The sequence below is a fragment of the Cornus florida genome, unplaced genomic scaffold (genome assembly GCF_030987335.1).
Source record: "Cornus florida cultivar Cherokee Brave unplaced genomic scaffold, ASM3098733v1 CherokeeBrave_3.0.0_Hap2_Chr06, whole genome shotgun sequence".
Lineage (NCBI taxonomy): Eukaryota > Viridiplantae > Streptophyta > Magnoliopsida > Cornales > Cornaceae > Cornus > Cornus florida.
In genome coordinates, this window is record NW_026775576.1 from 57,835,746 (window position 1) to 57,855,405 (window position 19,660).

The following is a 19,660-nucleotide window of genomic DNA, read 5'->3' on the forward strand; positions in this document are numbered from 1 at the left end:
AGTTAATTTTTTTCCTTTTGTGCACAACACAATATCAGCAAAATTTTAAAAGGCACTGCTTTATGTGATACCCCTCGATTCTAGAGTCATGGGTGATCAAGTCCGAGCACAGATCCGAGGGATACCAGACAATTAATATGTAAATAAGCACAGAATACAGAACGAATTAAAGAAATAAATAATAAGCTGAAAAGAATTCTAAAATATAATCCTTAAATTTATAAATTAATATAAATTCTAAACTTTCCAATATCTGTACAACTCGGAAATCCATTTAGTGGACCTCTATCCAAAACCCAAACTGAAAAGTAAACAACTGTAATAAAAATCTAAAGCTAAACATAGAAAGCAGTCTTATGTAGTCGGAGGAGTGAGTGACTATATCTGCTCTACATAATCAAGCTCTAACCCTGGAAGTGACGAACACCTGAAAAATAAGAGTGGGTCAGGCCCACATGCAAGTCCTATCCTACTACAATCTATTTAGAAACCCGATAGGCAGATACATCCTAGATAACTCAACAATAACTAAAGTAATCCATATAGATATAAATACACACTATAGGACACTCACTAGACTATAGTGTAGTCTCAGCTTGAATAGAAGGTAACATGCAAATCGCACGTAACATGGTCATGTATATCTCGACCTACCAGGGAACATCAACTATGTCCAGTTATCTATCCTAGGCGATATACGTACCCTAACCATGATTATGAGACTCAAGCTCATATCATGACACCATAAAGATATATATATATAAAATCTGTTCAAAGTATGACATTCAAATGTTTATTGAACTGTCATATATATAAGTAGGACTTAACTTTTATAGTTAATCCACCTTACTTTAGAATAGGTAGGACTTAGTGCTTTGAACTAATCCATTCCCAGAATAGGTAGGTCTTAGTGTTTTGAACTAAGCCATCCCTAATATTCCACTATCCCATACCGGTGCATATATACATATATAAGTAGGATTTAACTTTTATAGTTAATCCAACTTATTTCCAAATAGGTAGGACTTAATTAGTATTTTTAACTAATCCGTCCCTAGTATACTACCGTCCTATACCGGTGCATACAAAACACAAGTTCGTATAATTGATAAAGCAGGAACACGTAACTCATCAATCATACTAAAAAATTAGCGTAAATACAGTCTAACATGTGTATGACCAAATTATGCGTCCAATATAAGATCTAAAAATCCTATTGTAGTCCTTTAAATTGATAAAGTAAGATTAAGCATTTAATCCTCTAAATCGTTCATAACTTGATATAATTAAAAGCAAGTTAAATACCGTTTTATTCCAAACCAAGCATAGTTAATTTCAAGTAATTCACTACACTTATACCTCTATCTAAATATGATTAAACAATATTAATTTATATAAAAAAGAATCTCCAAGTTCCAGTATGTAAGTTGATTAACAATCAAAGTGCAATATGTAGGATTTTTCCCTAAGTTCATACTGTCCATTCCTTAATCCATTTATGAATTATTGTTTTCCTATATTTTTACAGGTCCATAGCACTTACATACACCATTTACTGCAATTTAAACGGACTAAAAATACCCTGTACAGTCCAAACACAGCCTAAAAACCATCAATATGCAATTTTAGGCGAGAGCAGGCTTTCACAAATTGAGAGCCTACTTCATTAACATGGGAGCCTGCTCTAGGAAGTTGGGAGTGGGCTCCATACTCCTTGGAGCCGGCTCCATCAAAGAAGGAGCTGGCTCCTCCTTTTGGGAGCCTGCTCTCTCACTCCCTGAAGCCGTTTCTCGATTCTGCTTCGTCTTTTTCACCTTCAGCGATTCCTAGGGCCTTTGTAATTCTTTTAATACTTGTTCCAGTATTTAATCAATGTCCCAGAACATTTATAAAGCATTGACATGCATCAACGATATCAATTAAACCAAGCTTAAACGTAAAGACAGTAGGAACCAATTAACAGAACTTTAAGAATTTGCAAACCAGTTTAATTTAACCTGATTAAATATAGTTTAAACATGCATAAAAGATTTGTTTTAGCATTCATTAAACCTTTGGAGTCTACCTAGGCATGCACAGAATACAGGTTTAAGGGAAAGAGATAGAATAGAGACTTGCCTTTAGGTTTCCGTTCAAAACCTTAACCCTCCATCTCTGAGTTTTCTGACCACTTCCTAGACTGCCGTTCCACTCCTCAATTACTCTTGGTTCAACCCAGAAGCACTCCGTCCCATCCTCTTGAACCTCTTTGTTTCTTTCCAGTCTCTCTATGTTCTCTCTCTCTGCTTCCTCAGTTACGGGTTACGGGAAAAGGGTTTTAAAACCCTTGCAGACCCATAACTTATATATATATAGGCCTTAATGAAAACCTAATTCTAATTCCCCACTTATTATAAGTCGGCTAAACTAAATCCCACGATTTCAAAAATAAAACAAAACCCTAAATTACAATGAACGCATTTAACTAATTAAAACAATTACGTCCATGAAAGAAAATAATAATAATACAATTAATGTAACTACAAAAAATCAAAATACAATTAAACAATTAATTAATTCAAATAAACACAATTAAAGAACACAATTCATTTAAATAAAACAATTAATTCAAATAAACATGCAAATACACAATTAAACATTTAAAAATGCAAAAACCAATTAAAAATGCAATTAACCAATTAAAAATACAATTAAACAATTAATTAAATACCAGGACTATCCTTTTTAAAATTAGGTGTATTACACTTTATCCCCAAACTTATGATGCACATTGTCCTCAATGTGTGAAAACAAAGCTAAAGTTAGAAAGATAATACCAATAGCGAGTAGAATCAGCAAAGATTAGCAATTATAGCGCATAAAGGTAAAATAGGAAGATCACCCCCAAACTTGGTTCATAACACCTGGCAAAAGATTCAAACTCCACAGCACATATTAGAGTATCAAGTATATGGAGTAAAACAGGTATATATCATCATGTATAAGTAAATATGGCTTCCATACATAGACAAGGGCATAATAGGCAAAAAACATTTATCAATATCAATATTGTTAGTATAATGCTTTTAAAGAAGACTTAGGGCAGGAATATAACAGATAAAAAACAAAATACAACAAAAATATTTGCCTTAGTCAATCATAATGCCTATACAGAAAATCTAACAAAAACTATGCCCTAACAGCTATCTCATACATCCGGAGGAATGGCAACAGAAGTCGACGCCTCTGAAGAAGAACGACGGAGAAGCTCATTCAAGGTCCTTTACTGTGCAGTCAACATGCTCTGAATAACAGCCAGTGACTGTGTATACTCAAATTAGGACTCTGCAATCTCTACCCTCTGCTGTGTCACCTCGGCACGTAACTCTGTAATATCAGCCTAAGAAGATCTCTCCTCGATGTCCATAGCCTCCTCAGACCCTGAACTCCCCTCCTCATCATCCTTAGCAGGGGGAGCTCTATCTTTGGCTTCTCTAATCGGTGGAATGGAGGGCCATCAACAATATACTCCTCTCCCCTAGCCTCAGTAGCTACTTGCCGCCTCTCCTCTCAAATCTCGTCATCAAGACCTCACTCCCTCTACTGCAGCTTCGGTATGTGGCCCCAGACATTGCTCCACTCCTAAGAGCGGAACACTGGCCACTTCAAAATATATGCCTCGTTTTAAGGGAACGAAAAACCATTTAGCACAAGAAGGCGGGTAATAAGACAGGGGAATAGAAATGGATGCTTAGGGGTTTGTCCAGTGGACCCCATTTCTCCCAATAGCTTCTTCATCTGGCCAAATACAACTCTAGGTATAGAAACCCAGTGGCTAGCATGAAAAGCGTAAAGTGCCTTTAAAAAGTCATTGCGCCGCTCTATCTTGTATCCGATTGGGCGCGCATTAGCCGCAAGCATTGTACTTATAAACCAAAACTGCCGTGGAAGCTGATACTTCTAGTTAGACTCCCGGATGTTAGCATATCTGTGATACCCCTCGACTCCTAGACATGCGTTGATCAGGCTCATGCCCAAACCCGAGAAAATATCAAACAATTAAAGTATTTAAACAAGCATATAATACAAAAGGAAATAAGTATAAATTATAAACTTGAAAAGATAACTAAATAATAAACCTCCATTAATTAATCCAATAATAAATTCTCCAATAATCCAAATCCTCTGATACCAGTAACCATCTAGATTACAACTCGGGAATCCATCATGTGGACCCTTAATCCAAAACCCAACTGAAACTTAAATAAAACCGTATTCAAATACTAAAACATAAAGAAGAAATCCTACGTAAGGTCGAAAGAGTGAATAGACTATCTATGCTTAGCACGAACAATCTCTAAGTTTGAAACTGACGAACACCTATAAAATAATGGTGGGCCAGGCCCACAAACGAGTTATAATCTACTACATTCCAAACAGAGACCCGATACACGTATACATCCTAGTTAATTCAACAATAACTAATAGTTCGTATATATATATATATATATATATATATATATATATATACACGTACACTATAAGACGCTCACTGGATTATAAGACTGTCTCAACCTGAATAGTAGGCAACATGCAAATCTCACATAAAGTAGGTATGAGTAACTAGACCTACCAGGACACACATTTATCAACTATATCCAGTTATCCATCCTGGGCAATATACATACCCTAACCATCGATCCTGAGACTCAAGCTCATAACATGGCATATATCTATACATATATAAAATCCATCCTATCCAAAACATAAAAATAAACTATCCAACTATATTATTTCAATAACATGTCATCCAACTGGTTCTGTTGACCTGACATGAATAAGTAGGACTTAACTATATAGTTAATCTGTTCCCTTATAAATATAAATAGGTAGGACTTAACTATTCTATTAATCCATCCCTAATATACCCCTATATCCTGACAATGGTGCATAAATCCAAATAATCCATAATTGATGCAATTTCAATAATTATATATTAAAATCCAGAATAAAGCATAATCAAAATCAATTAATTTCGTGATCATATTATACTAATAACACATAATTAAAATCATATACACATTCTTACAATTGTTAGATTAAATAGATGTATTGTCATTCCCCAAAGACACCCATTTTACACGAAACTCACTTCTAATTAAAACATCTAACTCCAATCTACGTTACACACTGCATCTCGCCTTAGTCATCATCAATCACTCAAAACGATCATTGACCTTTGACCCGACATTCTGTCAACGGCGGAACCGACTCAAGAAAATTGGTTGGCCAGGCCACACCTCTGTATCAATCCATCCCTGACATTTATGTCATTCTTGCCTTTAGGTCGGAACTCCAATCATTACTCTAACAGAACTATAAAAGGAAGAGTACATACTGCACCTGCAATCCTTTAAATCACCAAGCTCTTAGATCGAGCTCACAATAAAACACGAGTTGTCACGGTCCAGTGACTACACATAGGCTCTTAGAGCCATCCTTGACCACCCAAACCATCATACCAGGAAGTTCACGTACGTGAATCTTCAAGAGTGAAAGTAACCACCACATTCATTCCCTAAACCAAATGATTACTCACACCTAGCCATCATTACAACAAGACTCGAGGAAAACCTTATGCTTCGTCGGCAACTCACACCTTAGACTCGAATGGTTCCGAATCCAGAATAAGCATCATAAAACTAAAGACTTCACTTCCCTCCAAGGAAGTAAGTCACCGATCCAATCAAATCCTCACCAGAGATTACCAACCAGGAGGGGATGATGTATGTATTATCAATGATAAAACCACTCGGAATAGAATGAATCCTTGTAGGATAGGGCTATGTTGAGGGTGTCAAACCTCAAAGACTACGGTGGATTGTTAATTTTAAAATTAATTTTTATTTTAATTTAGAGAGAAGATTTGTTTATTGTGATTGTGTATCAATAGCATGAAAGTAAAAAAAAAAAAAAACAAATATGATAACGACTGAGATCAAGAAAAGAAATACTTAGGGTTTGATTTCACCTCGAACCTCATAATACAGTCAATTAATTCAACTTTAGGGATATCAATATTTATACGTGATCAGGAATTAATTAAATGAATTAACATTCTATTTAATTCAATTTTAAGAAGATAAATCATAAATTCATGTTAAGCCATAACCTATATTCGGTTGGCACGAATTGTTTACCTAACTACTCTAATCTTGGGTGCAGTACAACTCGTTTTCCCTAGGCATAAATTATTAAAACATTCATTAAAAAAACAGTTTAAACACCATTGCAAGATCACTATTCAGATCGTTATGAGAAGCCCTTAGCCGCTAATCTCAAACAATAAGAATAATTTAGATTTGATTAAAGAAAAAATCAATTCCAAGATAAGATATTAATTTCATCAAAAACCAAGTTTATTCATTAAAACTCCAATTTCTTAGAAATCCTAAGTCAATTGCTCTTAATCATGCAACAAAAATACATAAATAATGAAAATCCCCAAAGTTAAAGAACAATCAAACCATATAATTATTCGGATTCGGGTTACATCAAGACCCTAAGATGGAATTTAGCTACTCAAGGAGAGGAAAGATGTTTTCATTGATGTTGTAGAAGCCATCTCCATGGACCACCAAAAACTCCTTTGGACCTTCTTCATCAAAACCCTAAAAGTCATCGCGAGATCTGAATTTTGCAAGAGAGAGAAGAATTAGAGAGAAAGAGATCTTAATGTGTCTCATCATCTTTTTTTTTATAGTGGAGAATAAGTCCTAATCCCCTTTGGATGAGTTTTATAGCATTTAGAAACAATTGAGCCCATAAGGAAACAAAGAGGGGTGATTTTACACCATTCCTACATGTATTTTTAACTTCCAGGAGGTTTGTGCTCGAGCAACTTTGTACTCAAGTATAATCTCAACACTTAGTTTTCTTTAAGCAAATTGTTCTAAAGTTGTAACGACAGTTTGACATATTTAGAGTACGAATATTAATTTGATATTCGAGACTAAAACATCGGACTTCGAGTCTTATTTCAATAATCGCTGAGTATGCTCAATTTGGAGTTTCGAGTGAAAGGTTCATCAGTGCTCGAGCTCTGGGACTAGAAAATTCTGAGACGTCTTTTTATCTTCCCAAGGTGTTTTGGTCGAGCTTTTTGGCCTTGTGCTCTTCAATTATCCAGAATAACTCCAGAATAAGTTTGGAAGGTTTGGTACATCTCTAGCAACCCCAGAAACATCTCTTTAAGCTCTAAAATCATGGTTTTGTCATATTCTTTGGAAAATGACCTACAAAAGGCAAATATTCAAAAATAAGTATAAAACCTGGATAAAAGTATCACTAAGGTGTTAATATACGCACGTTTAGAGGCTTGAATATGCAATATTCATCGCTTATCAGGGGACTCTATAGAAGTCTGCTCATTTGCTGGCACGCACAACTCCTATGTGGATAAATGAAAACCGAAAGTGATAATGTCTATGCCAGAGCAAAATCAAACAGGAAGGAAAGTAGACCCTGCACTCCTTCGAACTGACCACCTAGATCTGGGTCTACCCAATAACCCGTAAGCTAATACTCATCAAGCGTCCGACCGTGGATAACTCATGACAACGCATACAGAACTCTCTGGCAATGGAATTGAGAATTCTGATCATTATTCTGGTAATAGAATTATATATGGAAATCTATAATCATTATTCTAGTAACAAAATTATATATAGGAATTCTAGAAATATAAATTTGATAACATTCCTAAATTATACTCTCAATATATATGCATGTTTGAATTTAAAATATAAATTTTTTATTACTTGTTCTTTTTTATTACTTGTTCCAAAAGCATCTTCATTGGTTTTGATGTTAAATTCTCTCTTTATTGTGAACAAAAAACTACATTGTGCAACATTGAATCTCATTCCTTCTTTAGTATAATATGGGGAGAGGTTTAACAATTAGGTCTTACTATTTTATGCTATAAAACAACAGAACTTGCAATTAATAGATGGAGTCTATATACGATAGGAAAATGTAAGAAGTTATATTGAGTGTGCTTTGAGTGCACTATCCAATCTTCTTGTTCTTTTTATCTTACAGAAGAAATAATTTAATTAATTGGTCTAATTCAAAGGTTGCAAATGCATATTTATTTTATTGTATAATATTATTGTGGGCAAATAAAAACCCTTATAATTGTGTTAAGTAGATTTAAATAATTATTTTAACATGTTAAGTACACACTATTTTGAAATCCATATTAAAGTCAAATATGCTTTATTTTCCCAAAGGAAACGAAAGTCTTATCTTGGGCGACCCATATTAATTGTCCAAACTTAACTCAAGGATCACATTTCTTGAGATTTCAAATGATGCTCATATGGTAAAAGTAAAAATTAAGTGTTTGAGTCCAACAAAAGACAATATCAGGCTCAGCCCCTTAACCATATCCTGGGATTACTTACCTGCAACCTTTCATCAACAAAACCATTCCAATACATCCACATGCAGTGTTGGTTTATATTCTTACTATGGAAGAAATACAATCATGTTTTCTCTCTTTGAATAAGGAGAAATCCCCTGGGCCTGATGGGTACAATACTCATTTTTATCATGCGGCTGGTCCATTGTGGGAAGGAATATTATTGTAGGTATCAGGTCCTTTTTTTCTCATAGGGTAATTACTCAAAGAAGTCAACAACTCATACATTGCTTTGGTTCCTAAAATTCCAAACCCCACCACTCCTAGTGACTTTCGACCAATTTCATGCTGTAACACACTATATAAGTGCATTGCAAATGTAATACCCCTAATTTTAAAAGGATAGTCTCGGCATTTTATTTATTGATTTATTTTATTTTTGTGTGATTAATTGCGTATTTGCTTAATTATTTAATTATTTTATTAGTTGGTTTGCTTTATCTGTTTAATCGTGTATTTAACTATTTTATTTTATTTAACTGTTTTACTTTATTTGACTTTTTTATTTTATTTGGTGATTTAACTGTTGAATTGATTATGTTATTTGGTGAATTAAAAGATTTAATTAATTAATTTTGTTTTATGAAATTGGTAGCAGACATAGCGTGTATAAAAATAGGTTTTGTTTATGGGCCGATTATGTTTAGGTTTAGGGTTTAGTTTTATTCACCATTGTGAAGGCAGAGAGAGAACAGAGGAGGATTTCAGTAGGTGGTTTTCGCCGGAGAACTTAGGAAGACGATTGTGCAAGGCTAAAGGCAAGTTCTAATCCTAACTCTTTTCCTTTGGCTCATGTTTTTTACGTTCTTAACACAACTTCAGGAGTAAAGAAATATAAATGTTAATCTGGTTTGCATGTCAGATGTAATTAAATCAGTATATGTTTCTATACATGCCTAGGATATTCCAGGAGACTTAAACAATTAAAACGGATTAATCATGCGTGTTTAATCAGACTAAAATAGAGAGTTTCATGATTATATATGCTTGTGCGTGATTTCTTATTCTTAGATTTTTATGCATGAACTGTTGTTTAAGTTGAATCTTTGCCTACTAAAACACTTAAAATAATTTAGTATGGACGTATGGGACTTAGGTTGAAGCTTAGAGGCCTTAACTATAGAGTCTTAGGGTTTACAGAGGCTAAACAGACAAAGAAGACGACTTCAGCACCAACTTAGCCGACTAAGTTGGGAACTCAGCCTGCTCAGTTGGACCGCGACTTGGATGTTGGTTTTAATTGCCCAGAATTATTTGTAAACCTATTTTAATTAATTTAAATGGGTTAAATGGACTTTGGAAGGTTCTAGAATGCATAACACATTTCATATACTTATGGAATTGGACAATATGGAGTTATAAAACAATTTCTTAACAATTTATGCATATTGCTTGGATTTATTTTAGCAATTTTCTGTTAGTGATTATATGTTTCAAATCATGTATCAATGGAAAAATAAGCATGTCAAATCTTATATTTTTGTTATGCTTGTTAAGGATTAAATTGATGTTTAAATTTCAGCATTTGTTGCATCAATTATTGGACTGAAAATATAAGCATGATAATTGGCCAATGTTACTATGCTTGCTATGGAATTAATTGATGTAAACATTTATCCATGTTCTGTCAGTTATATGGATTCTGTGGATTAATTGGTATTTGCATTCATTATTTGTTTTATCAACTGCTGGATAGATGGATTGTATGCACCGGTATAGGACGGTGGCATACTAGGGACGGATTAGTTTCAAAATACTATATCCTACCTATATGGAATAAGTGAATGGATTATAAATATAGAATCCTACTTATATTTAGTCTGTGCCGTTGAACAAGCTAAACGACTAACTGGATTTCCTCTGGATGTTTAGTCTGTACAGTTAAAAAGCTGAACGACTAACTGGATTTCTTATAGATAGATAGGATAGGACTTTAAATATATATTTATGGTACCGTGGCATGAGCTTAAGACTCAGTGTCGACGGTTAGGGAGTGTATATGCAGTAGGATACGTAACTGGCTATGTTGGTTGATGTATACCCTGTTAGGCTTAGGTGCTCATGCCTACTTAGGTGCGTTTTGCATGTTGCCTTCTATTCAGGTTGAGACCCTCTTCATAGTTTAGTGAGAGTCCCGTAGTGTGGATATAGTTATGTACGGACTATTAGCTATTGTTGAGTTGGTTAGAATGTTTATACGTATCGAGTCTCTACTTGGATTGTAGTAGGATAGAACTTGTTCGTGGGCCTGACCCACTTCTATTTTTCAGGTACTCATCAGTTCCAGACTTAGACTTGTTCGTGCTGAGCAGAGACTACTACTCACTATTCCGACGACGTAGGACTTCTTTCCATAGCTTAATTCTGGATTTTCTTTCAATTATTTATATTTCAGTTGGATTGTTATTATGGGTCCACTACAGATGGATTCCCGAGTTGTTTAAACTGATGGAGGTTTTGGAAAGGATTTGGATTTTATTAATATTTATTATCTGAGGTTTTTATTTAGAGATCTTTCAGCTTTTATTATTTATACTCAATTCATTTTGTAATCTGTATTTGTTTTAAATATTAATTATTTGATATTCCCTCGGGTTTGGTCCTGGGCCTGATCAAACCGTGTCTCGGATCCGAGGGGTATCACAACAAAGCTTCTTGTTAATCGACTTAAGTAGGCTCTTCCCTCAATAATTGACCCATGTTAGAATGCATTTGTTAAAGGCAGACATATAGGAGACAATGTTCTTTTGGCTCAAGAGCTTTTCCAGGGGTATCATATACATCTTGTTCCTCCTAGATATGTTATCAAGGTGGACTTGATGAAGGCATTTGACACTACTGGGTGGGAGTTCCTTATTGACTCATTGATTCTATTTGGTTTTCCCCTTATTTTTGTGGACTGGGTTAGGGCCTGTATTACTTTCCCCTCATTCACCATATCCATAAATGGTGATTTTCATGGGTATTTCTGTTGAGTTAGAGGGTTGAGACAAGGAGACCCTATCTCTCCTCTCTTCATTGTAATTGTTATGGAGGTCTTTACCTCCATTACAAAGAAGTACATCAATGATACTTCCTATTTCAAATACCACTCCAAATATAGAGGTTTGGCTATTTCTTGCCTAATATTCGCTGATGATCTCTTACTCTTCTCTTATGGTGACTTAGCCTCCGTTGTCACCCTCAAGAGGTTAGTTGATCATTTCTCTACACTTTCTGGGCTTTGCATTAATCACTCCAAAAATAACTTCTTTGTCTTTGGAGTTAGCTTTGATTTTTCCAATGACATTGTGATCTTATTGGGGTTCGACCTTGGGGATTTTCCAATATATAAAGTATTTGGAAGTCCCTCTTATCTTAAAGTCACTTAAGGATGTTCATTATAGGTGGATCACTCACTGGTCATCAAGTCTTCTATCCTATGCGGGCCGAATCCAACTCATACAATCAGTTCTATTTATCGTGACAAACTACTGGATTAGGCTAGTCATACTTCCTAAATTGGTCCTAAATGAAGTCAACAGACTACTGCGAAATTTCTTATGGTCGGGGAATAAACTCAAGCACACAGGTGCCAGGGTTACGTGGGCTAATGTTTGCAGGCTTAAAGTTTGTGGAGGGTTTGGGTTTCGAAGCTTGGAGGTTGCTAACACTGTTGCTTGCCTAAAGCATCTTTGGAATGTGATTTCTATGTGTAGAGACAACATTTGGGCTAGGTGGGTAGGAGCATAACTTATTAGGGATCGAAGTATATGGACTTTGAGCATCCGATAGGCTTGTTCAGGCAACTGGAGGAAGTTATTGCACTTAAGAGGTGTGGTTAGGTCTATGATCCGGATGAAGGTTTGAGATGAGGTTTTAACTAATTTTTGGGAGGATAAGTGGCTACCTATTAGCCCCTTAACCTTTGCACCACGATTGATTTTATCAGGGACTCACCAATTACTTTGGGCTAAAAACTCTTTACTTTTATCACTAACGGCAACTAGAGCTTCCCTGTTGAGTGCACCCTACAGTTTCCTAAACTCCTATTGATTGATCCAACATCCGCCTCCTCTGATAAAGTCATGTGGATTCCATCACAGGATCGAGCTTTCTCTCTCAGACATACAGTAGACTAGGTTACCCCTCCTTACCAGCCCACAATTTGGCACCACCTGATTTGGAACAATTTTTCCATTCCACGATGCAAATTCTCTCTGGGGTATGCTGTGCAGGGTCGCTTATCAACTCTTGATTGAAATTGTATGCAATCAGTACCTGGCCCTAGATTGTGCCATCTTTGTCAATCAACTGCGGAATCCCACGATCACCTACTATTTTACTTCACCAATTTGGAGCTTCTTCAAGTCAAAGTAAAGATTTCAGGTTATTTCTTCATCTTGGGATGATTTCAGCATTTGGGAGTCGCACCGTTGGAGGAAGAGGAATCTTCAAAACACAATCAGCAAACTTGTTCTCTCCACTTTCATCAATCGGATCTGGATCGAGCAGAACAATCGAGCTTTCAAAGGACAGAGGAAATCACAATCATTAATCCTTAATTAAACGATGGACATGGTCAATGACGGACTCAAAAAATTTTGTGAGAGGGGCGACCTTTTAATTTGTGGGGTAAATTTATATGGTGGGTCTATTTTTATAATTTCAATATGGTTTTCTTCATAAATTTTTAAAAATTTAAAATATAAAATGCAAAAAAAATAATAATTCAATAGGGCAAATTGTAATTTTAGTGGGGGCATTTTCATAAATTCTAAAAATTTTAAAATATAAAATATAAAAAAAATTAAAAAATTCAGTGGGGCGAATTATAATTTTAGTGGGGGCATCTTTATAAATTTTAAAAAAATTAGGGTCTAAAATGAAAATATAAAAAATCCAGTGGGGTTGGATGCCCCCACTGGTCCTATGCTAAGTCTGTGCCTAGACATGGTAAAACAACGCCTGCTCTCTATGTAGTTAAAGGATTCTCGAATGGCTCGGAGACTGGTTATTGACTAGGACCTCCCCCAAGCCTTCATCAGACCTTCGGCGGAGCCGCCGGACTGAACCTAGGAGGCGTGGCGCTTTGCTTCGCCTCTGCTTTGCAACCGGAGTGTTTGGTTGGCTTAGACAAGCTTAGTCTAGGGTTTTTTAGACTATCATTGTCTTTGAGCAACTGTTTGGGATGGGCTTGGGCCATCTCTTTCGGCCAGCTTCGGCTTTGGGTTTTGCCTTGTATTGTTCTGGGCTTGTGCCTTTATATTTTTGTCCTCGTGCCTTTGTACACTTATACCAATTAATACAGTTTATCTACCGGGAAAAGGGGCCAAAAAAAAAAAAAAAAAAAACAAAAACGAATTAAAATACAGTAAGTTGGGGAGTCACTATAATTTCAAGAGAAAGAAGCTGACTAAGCAAGCCTCAACTCAGAAAGCACCACTAAAGGCATGCAAATCACCCCTACCTATTCAAAACTCATGTTAGTTGCTCCATGTTCCATCTCAACCTGCGCGCCCTATTCACTCAATCACAAGAACAGCAAATAGCTGGACCCATTGAAGAGCTAAAATGGGCTCGTGACATTGCTATGAAAGTAATTTATAAAGACCACAAAGCCCTGAATCAAAGAATTGATTATGATGTTTTCTATAATTAGGATTTTAAATTACTAATGGGTATTAGTTCAAATGATATAATCATTGACATTTGAAATAAGATAATTATTGTAGGACAATAAAAAATAAAAAGATGGACAATTAAAATTGGAAGGAGAGACTAGTTTGTAAATGATGTAGCGAGCCCTTGTGCGCACGTTTGTACAGTGGACATTTCAAACAGTCTTGAAGTACTCCCTCTAGCTTAGGGTAAAACAATACAGTTGACTAAATCTTGGATACAAGAAAATAGGTATAACAAAACTCTCTGTATCCCTATCTGGAGAGTTTAATAAAGGAAGAATCAAGGTAAAAGTTCTAGAACTGCAAAATAAGCGATTAAAACCGGAAGTGATACCATTGTGCCAAAGATTACGCTGAAATTGAAAAGAAAATCAATTAGTCAGTTTGAATATTTGATTGAAAATTTTATAATATCTCTTACTTTAATTTTCTGTACTATTTTCAGGAACAAAACTAGGTAATTTGAGATGTTAATATCAGAATTCAAGATGGTTCTATTATGCAAAAACAATTCTAAAATTTTTGGAGAAGTGTTTTCTTTAATCATGTTTTCAAAGTTTAATTTTTATCAGATTTCAGCAAAATGAATTTCGGAACTGTTTTTGTTTTCCTTTTTATTTCTTATTATCTTTTTTCTTTTAAAGAACAAATATTTTTTTTAAAAAAAAAAAAAAAAAACCTAGTAAATTATAACTCACGCAGTGCTAATGACTTCTGCATGCAATCCATATTCTTTAGCGAATATGAAGGAGGAGACGGATTGCGGCAATGCTGCCTGCAACATAGGAAAATAAAAATCAACAAAAAAAAAAAAAAAAATTTTTTTTTTTATAATATCTAGAGATAATGATATTATTGCAACTAATCATATATGTGTGTTACTGTGTATATACACCACCACTCATGTATTGTATTTATATACACATTTTAAACATGCATATATGGCATGATGGTAACAACTTCGAGATTAAAAAATTGTAGACTCTATGTAGCTCATAAATCCAAATAGTACAGCCCTTTTTGCCTTGGCATGTTTGGCTATTTCTAATCAAGGAAATAATTAATCACCTGAATGATCGCAACCTTTAAGACATCTCCTCGCAAACCTACGATGATAGCACCTATTGCCATTGCCAGAGGTCCAGCAACAAACCTCAAAACCATTCCAAACACAGTTAGACTAGCACCACAAGCAATCACTTTCTTTTGCAATGCCATGAATAGTCCTGCATAGATATAGACAAATCCTCAAATATATATATATATATATAAACAAGTTAGCAAATCATAAAAAAAAAAATGAATAAATAAATAAATAAATAATTATTATACTTAATGGCTTAATTTTTCTGTTTGGATAGCATTACTCAATTAATCAAATGAAAACTTTGTTCAAGCATTTAGAAAGATAACACTCTTTCATGCTGTGCATGTTTTATATATATATGGATGGTAGTACAGCTCACCAAGACTAAACATGGCAGTGCCTGTTCCAGCTTTTGACATGATCAATATCGACCCTTCAATGATGTTTGGCATCTTTAAATGCCACCTTAACGAATCCATAAGATAAAAACGCCAACGTCAGTAGTTCTTAGGATAATACTTGCCCCAACCCTATCAAGCAATATCCTCTCTTACCCACATTGATGTGTCCTATATAATGTAATTGTAACAAGTATAAAAATTGATTTAAGCTGCTTTTTCTTCTTCCTTTTATAATTTTCTTAATTTCAAGAAATACACATGTACACCCGAGAACCAAGTCTTAAACCACCAAGACAGTACCGCTGGAGCGTGAGCCCGTGCATGGTGCACCACACTCACAAAAAAAGGTGGGCCTCACTAGTGGGTCCCACCACTGCCATTCATAAAAAAAAAAAATGTCAGGCGAAGGTAATATTCGGTGTGCCCAGTGCACTAGCACATCAGAGCCGTCTGTGTAGACACACGCAAGAATATACGGCTTTGATGTCTTGGTGCATCGGACACACTAAATATATTCTCCAATGTCAGAAATTGTTCGGTAATATATACTTGTATCAACCTTATAAAATAATATGCTCTCTAACCAATTGGCTATATTTTATTACTCATATTGTATTAATGACATGATATTACTAATTTATTAAATATTAACGATATGACCCTCTAAAATAAAACACGACGAGATATAATTAATTGATAGGGAATATTTTCCGCTGGTGGGATGATACCAATTCACATGGGACTTTCTGAATAATAAGAAGAGAATATCACGTGCTAGTGTTCGTCAAATAAAAAGCATGCATGCATTTTCTACATACCTTCTGGATGGGAAAGCCCAAGCAAGACCAAGAACACAAGCATATAAATTAGGGTTCTTAACCAGCTTCTTCCAAACCACCTTCATCAGATGCCAGAAAGAAGGTCGAGTACTGCTCACCACAATGTGCTCATCACCTTCCAAATCTTTCCCCGGTTCGCCAGAGAGATCAATCGAATCCCTGGTAGTTGTATTTGAAGCAAAGTCCGCCCCGGTCCTTCTGAACTCCAACACAAACAATAGTATCGTCAGCCACACGATAGACTGCAAGACCGATGATTGGAGAACGAGGTCTTCACCCATCTGACCATACATGGCCTGCAAGAGGGGCACACCTAAAATCAAAGTATTACTTAGAGTAGAGAGTGAACAGCTTGTTATAGACCAGACATAGCTTCCCTTGCTACTACACTTAGCCCAAAAGGCAATCACTAACACAATAATGCATTTGGAGATGACATCTGCACCAATGAATGGATAATTCATTGCAAAGGGATCAACATGAGATGTGAAATCAAAGGTGAAGAGAGGGAGGGTGAAATAGCAAGCTAAGCGATTTATCGCGTCGCACTGTTCTGGTGTGAATAAATGCCACCATTTCACTGAACCATAACCTAAAAATAGAGCTACATAGAGTGGTGTCATGGCTACCACCACCTTGTAAACATCTCCCCACTCTATCATTCTTAATTATATGTTGTCTCTATATAAATATATAGAAAGGGTCTGTATATCTTTCTTAGTTTAGGGTTTTGGACAATTTTTCAGGTGTAACATATTGATGAATGCAAAGGGCAGAGCTATTTATATGCATGCAATACTACATTTTCATAGATTGAATTGGTGGGTCCATATGGTTTCAATACCGTGGAATCCTAAAAGGTGACACAAGTATTGGTGGGGGGTTTGGAAAAGTCAGGGTGTTGTTTTCACTTATGGAACCTTTTATTTATTTATTTTATTTTTTGTGTGCTTGTTCTGGTCATCAATGCAAAGAATAAGGTTCGATTAATGAATGATTTCGTCCAGCAATTATTCCACCCAACCATCCCATTAGGTTTTTGGTATTCTGATATATTATTATTATTGTTTTTTTGGTAGGTTATTCTCGTCCATTCATTTTTGAAGTGGTTTACTCACCAACGTAAGTGTGAAGCTCAAATTTGTTGGGTTGTGGTAGACTGATGGTGACACATGAGGCAGACTCTGATCTCGTGATTGTAGCCAAATTGGTGTTTTACACCACTTAACGTACGGTAGTTAAAAGTTCAGATTTTAGTTCCAGTTCTTACACTGGACCTAATTTACTTTGCATTATCTCACTTGGGACGTAGAGTGAGAACTCAAAACTGCAATTTTAATGACGGTTCTATATATTGTTAGTGATGGACTTAGAAATTTTGTTGAGAGGGGTTCATTAATAAACAAGCGTATATATCTGAAGTGTCGCAAATGCATATAAGAGCAATTAATCTCTCTCTTGATCTGTATAAGACGGACATACATGGAGCTTATGAGTAAGTCTAACCATAACTTGCAATTACAAAAAGGACAAACATTTTAGTATCTTCAAAATCTTCATTGAAAAAAGGAAAAAGAAAAAGATAAAAGAAAAAATGTACTATATTATTTATACATTCAGTGAGATTTCTATCAAGTTCTCTGCATATGAAACATTTTCTTAAGAAATCAATGAATATTAGTTTACATGGTATGATTTTTTGTGATTGGGTATTTGAACCCTACTACATATTATATAGAGAAAAGTACAGAAAACACCCCTGAACTATACCTTTCGTAGCACTTTTACACTTATTTAAAAGGTGTGAAAAAAACACCCCTATTTTTTTCAATTTGTGCGAAAACACCCCTCAATTAATGTAAAATCTATTTTACCTTTTTGCTCTTCCAAAAATACACCTACCAAACCTTACTCCCCACCCCACAACGGTAACCCCATCTCTTGCATCATCGCCTCATCTACTACCACATTTTTTACCCAAACCCATATTGAACACCTTCTAACCCCTTCTTATTTTAGCGCCTAACAGCCCCTTATGTACAGAACTCTTTGTCTGCTATTGTTCTCTGGCAGTCAATCGCATAGCAACCTTTGTTGACCAGCCCACGGTGTCACTAATGACAACTAATTTGGTTCTTGCAAATTGTCCAAGGTAGTTGTTGCCCCTTCCCATGGCAAGTGCTCATGAACAGACCCAAAATGGGTTTCTACCAAGAAGAGAGAATTATGTTTTTGGTATTATATATATATATATATATATATATATATAGGTCAAGTGTAAAAAACACCCATCAAGTATGCTTATAGTGGATATCACACCCTTCCTGTGCAAAAAACACGCCTCAAGTTTCAATTTGGTGCAATTAAGTCTCTCTTGGAAATTTAAAACCAAACTTGACTAAAATACCCATAGTCAGCAATTTTATAAAATATATAAAAATACAAAAATTTGTAAAAAGACCAAAAAGGATTCTGCGAAACTCAGTTCGGTTCTTGGGCTTCAGTTTCACGATCAACATGAAACTCCGGGGACTTCACAGATTGCAGTTTGAACACTTTTTTTGTAGGAACAAGACTCTTCAAACAGACCCAGACTAGACATAACTTTGAATTAGTTCAACAATGAACAAAGAACAAAATCAAATGGCTCTGATTAATCTAGCTTTTAAGTTTTAATACAGATACATACTTCACCCGATTTGGTGTTTGAAGCGGTGATGAGATGGAGTGCGAATCTGGCGAGAAAATCGGGTGAAATAATGATCGGAGGCGAACTGCGTGGTCGTTCATCATTCGGCGGGATGTCGCGGTCACCGGAGTTTTTTTCGAGCCAGATCGTTCTCATCCTTGTCAACTACGCCATTTCACGCCGTCGTCCCTCATGTTTCCACCATCTGACCCACTGCCTTTGTAAATGCACAAATGCATTTGAAACTATGACGCCGCACTGTTCGGAGATGACGCCGCAACTGCGGCGGCTTCAGGTTCACGTCGAAGCCCCTCGACCCCATGTTTCCTGATGAGTCCCCATTTGAACGTAAACCCACAAAAAATTAATTTAAACCCAAATAACGTGAAGGTGGTTTCGGAATTACCAAGTGTCCCTACCAACGAAGCGTTCTCGAATCTTCTGGCGAAGGTGGTGCCGGCCAGAAGCTACACTCTACAAATATCGAGGGAAATACGACAGCGGCTCCCGCCGCCGC

The 19,660-nt window shown here is 35.7% G+C and overlaps 1 protein-coding gene across 1 annotated transcript; it reads right to left on the reverse strand.

Moving 5' to 3' along the window:
- Positions 1–14,286: 14,286 nt before the first annotated feature.
- Positions 14,287–17,194, reverse strand: LOC132311599 (auxin efflux carrier component 5-like). The gene is made up of 5 exons (XM_059809598.1): positions 16,434–17,194; positions 15,594–15,679; positions 15,196–15,353; positions 14,826–14,902; positions 14,287–14,480 (listed from the first exon to the last, which is right to left on the reverse strand). Exons 1-5 carry the CDS (start codon positions 17,114–17,116, stop codon positions 14,408–14,410), a joined length of 1,077 nt encoding a protein of 358 aa, XP_059665581.1. The 5' UTR covers positions 17,117–17,194; the 3' UTR covers positions 14,287–14,407.
- Between the last annotated feature and the right edge of the window lie 2,466 nt (positions 17,195–19,660).